The following is a 3,582-nucleotide window of genomic DNA, read 5'->3' on the forward strand; positions in this document are numbered from 1 at the left end:
GAAGGGGCGTCTCACGGCTTACAAATGAACGCTGCTGGCAAACAAAGGGGCTCAGTTGCATCTCCGTGCATTAATAACCGGTGTCCCACTGCATCAGACTATGCGGATTGTTGTGGGGATTTTTTTTTTTTTGCTTGTAAAATGGAGATCTTAAAACTGAAAGAAGATCAAGGGGGTACGTGCCTCCCGGGGCATCATCCACACAGTTTTGTTCTCATGAATCAGAATTCATTTCCCCTTAACAATGAGACACAGACCCAAAAATAAAAACAAGACCACGTTTATTCAATACAGACAGGTTAATTAAGACAGTAAGTCCTGTAAATCAGGAACACATTTCAAACGCTCCGGTACGAAGTGCATATATTTAAAATCAACAGCTGCATCTTGTACTTGAGCCATTGAGTTTGTCGGGGAAGGGTGGATTCAGGGTTTTTCTTTTTGGTAGAAAAAAACTTGTTTCGGCTACCTTGCGTGAACAATGCATCTCAGGCTCCATTCACTCATTTCTTAAGTCCAGCTGCCTTCCAGCTTTGATATTCACATTTTTAAAAACTGCTTCATACAGTCACAACGAGAAATAATAACAATAAACGTTAAAATAACAACAAATAAACCCCCAACAAAAAACCAAACCAGCCCGGGAGGGGAAAGGAAACACCTCCCGCCGGGGTCAGCGAGGATTATTGCAAATGGCTCCTGGGAGACGGAGGAGCTCCGCGGCAGCGGGGGACCGGCGGCGGGGGGGTCCGCGGCCCCGGCCGGGCTGCCCCGGCGGGGGGAGGAGAAGGAGGAGCTCCCGGGGAAGGCAGAGGAGGAGGGGGGGGGACACAACAACAACTCGGGGCGGGCGGCGTGCGCGGCCTCACCGGCTGGGGCTCGGCGGGGTCCGCGCCGCGGGTGACCTTGGGGCGGGGGGGTTCGGGCACCCTCCCCGCCCCAACCGGCCCCGGCCAGGGGGGCCCCGCGGCCGGGACACACTTACATCCTGGCGGAGCCCGCACCGCGCTGCCGCAGCCCGCCCGGCGGGGGCTCCGCTCCGCCGCCGCCGCCGCCAGCGGCCGCGCTCCTTCGCCCCGGTCACCGCCGCCGCTCGTCCCCGCCGGCTACTGCAGGGGCTGCACCGCCGCCGCCGCCTCGCCGTCCGCGCCGCCGCTCCCCGCCGAGGCGCTGCCGCTGGAGGCCGCGGATGCCGCCGCTGCTGCCGCCGCCGCCGCCAGCTGCAGCCGCCGGACGGCTTCTTTGATGAGGTTGCCGGAAAGGATGAGCTGCTGCAGGAGCCGGTGTGGATCCTCCTCCTCCGCCGGCCCGTCGCCCGGCCCCGGCGGAGGCTGCTTCCTCCGACGGGCGGCGCTCCGCAGCCAGCCCCGTCCGCACAGCTGCTTGGTCACCCGCTGCTGGCCGCTCCGGTCCGGCCGCGGGGGCTCGACGTGCTGCGAGTGATCTTGCTGCGGGGCCGGTCCCCGCGGCGCCAGCAGCCCGGCGCCGGCCCCGCCGCCGCTGCAGCACCGCGGCGAGTAGGGGGCGGCGCGGTCGCGGGCGCTGCCCGGCCCCAGGTGCTTGGGGGCGCGGGGCGGCGGCGGCGCCCGCTGGGCGCTCAACTGCAGCACCTCGCCCAGCTTGGCCACCAGCGCGTCCACCTCCTTGGAGCCCGCCTGTCCCACGGCGACCGGGCGCTCCAGCAGCAGGAAGCGCTCGCCCGGGCGGCACGGCATCTCTGCCGGGTCCCTGCCGTGCCGCAGCCGCCGCAGCGGGACCGGGGCCGCCGCCCGCCCGCCGCCCCGCGCGCGCGCGAGCACACGCGGCTCCGGCGCTGCGGTCGCGGCTGGAGCTCGGCCCGCTGGCGTTGGTTTGTAAACAATGGGTGACGCGCGCGCCCGGGCGCCTCCCACTGCGCCGGCCGGGGGGGGAGGGAGGGACGGCCCTCCGGACCAACCGCTCGCCGGCCGCTCCCGGGGCCGGCGCCCCGTGCAGAGAGGGCTCGGCCAATAGCGCGGGGGCGGCTCCCGCCGCCGGGCGCCGCCGGCCGGGCGAGGCCGCCCCGCGACCACCGAGCGCGACGCTCCCTGTTCAGTCTTCTTCCCCCCCGTCTGCGCGCCGCGTGGACCGGCCCGCTTTCAAACCCCGCACCTCGGGTCTCGGGGGCGGGGCCGCAGTGATTGGCAGGAGGGGGCGGGGCGGGCGGCGCGGCGGAGGGTCCCGCACCGCCCCGTCGCCTCGGGACGATCACTTGGAGGGGTCACGGGGGACCGCGGGGAGGGCGAGCGGCGCCCGGTGACCGCCCCGTGACCGCCCGGTGACCGCCCGGCCGGTGCCGCCCCCGCCCCGCCGTTAACGGCCCGCGGGGCGCCGGTGCGAGCGCGCGCCGGTGCCCCCGTGAGCGCCAGGCGGTTGCGCGCGTGCGGCTCTCCCGCAGCACCGCGCGCCTGGAAGCGAGAGCTGGCGCTTCCCAGCGGAGCGCGACCGGCCCGCACCGGCCTCTTCGGGAGCGGCCGCGGCGTTGCGATCCCCATTAGCCACTGTAGTCGCCCGCAAGGTTCCGTGTTGGGATCGCGGCGCGCTCGTACCGCAGCGCCCGGTCTGACCGCTTGGTTCGCCCTCGGCGGTCGTCTCTGCCCTGATGTGCTATGCCTGCTGTGTGCCCGCACCCGGCAGCGCGTTGGTTTGGGGTTTAATTCCTTGACATATAAATGCCTTTGGAGTCTTTTTTGTCATCACTAGAATTAGCAGACGTGAAGCAACTCTGTGCAGGTGTTCTGCCGGGGTTTCTCTCAGCCTGCAGCTTACTTCATGACCTGCACCAAGGCTCTGCCCTATCTCTTCATGTCCCAGTCCTGTTCCTTCCCTTGTTTCCGTCACTGCATCATTTAAGCAGGTGTTGAAGTTTCTATGGTGAGCCTTAAATAAGGTTTTCTGGGTGTAGGAACTCTGGGGACATAGTCCAGAACACGTTCATTCACGTGACAGGGCATGCGGTCGGCTCTGGTGGGAACAGCCTGTGAAGTGTGAGTTGCTCATACACATAACTGCTATCACCACTGTGCCCTTGATTAATCAGTAAGCGGTTGGCAAAGGAGAGGGCATGTCTTTTGGTCTGTTTGTCCATGTTCTCCTGAGTTACTTCCACTTGCTATATAAAGCAAGAGACCCTGTGCATAAGTGCACGTGTTTGTGAACATGCCTGCTATCTGCACATGTTAATGGTCACTCCAGCCTAGGTGTCCAAGCCCATTACTACATCCCCTGCCTGGATTTGTATGAGCTGGACATAAATCATGCCACCTAATTGCTTTTTAATTATTCATGTGCATACTGAAGGTACTGATATTTTCTTATTTTCAGCACCTTCTTGGTAACTGGCAATTAAAACTCAGATCGCATTGTTCTACAGATGACGAAAAAGTGAGATTTTGTTGCACACCCCCACCCCCCATATTTTTAAGACAACACTTCCACTTTTATTCCTTATTTATGCAGTATCTATTCAAAATAAATAGAAGCAGGCCTACATAGATGCAGTGGATGGATCTACTTCAACTCCAAGGGAGATCTATATTCAGATCACTTCTGAGTAGGTAATCT

At 63.0% G+C, this 3,582-nt stretch overlaps 1 protein-coding gene across 1 annotated transcript; it reads right to left on the bottom strand.

Annotated features, from left to right (window-relative positions):
• Window positions 1-264: 264 nt before the first annotated feature.
• Window positions 265-2,851, bottom strand: LOC309583820 (GSK-3-binding protein-like). The gene has a single exon (XM_082299647.1). It carries the CDS (start codon window positions 1,713-1,715, stop codon window positions 1,107-1,109), a length of 609 nt encoding a protein of 202 aa, XP_082155773.1. The 5' UTR covers window positions 1,716-2,851; the 3' UTR covers window positions 265-1,106.
• Window positions 2,852-3,582: the final 731 nt, after the last annotated feature.

Source organism: Coloeus monedula (genome assembly GCF_965178545.1).
Source record: "Coloeus monedula genome assembly, chromosome: 1".
Taxonomy (NCBI): Eukaryota; Metazoa; Chordata; class Aves; order Passeriformes; family Corvidae; genus Coloeus; species Coloeus monedula.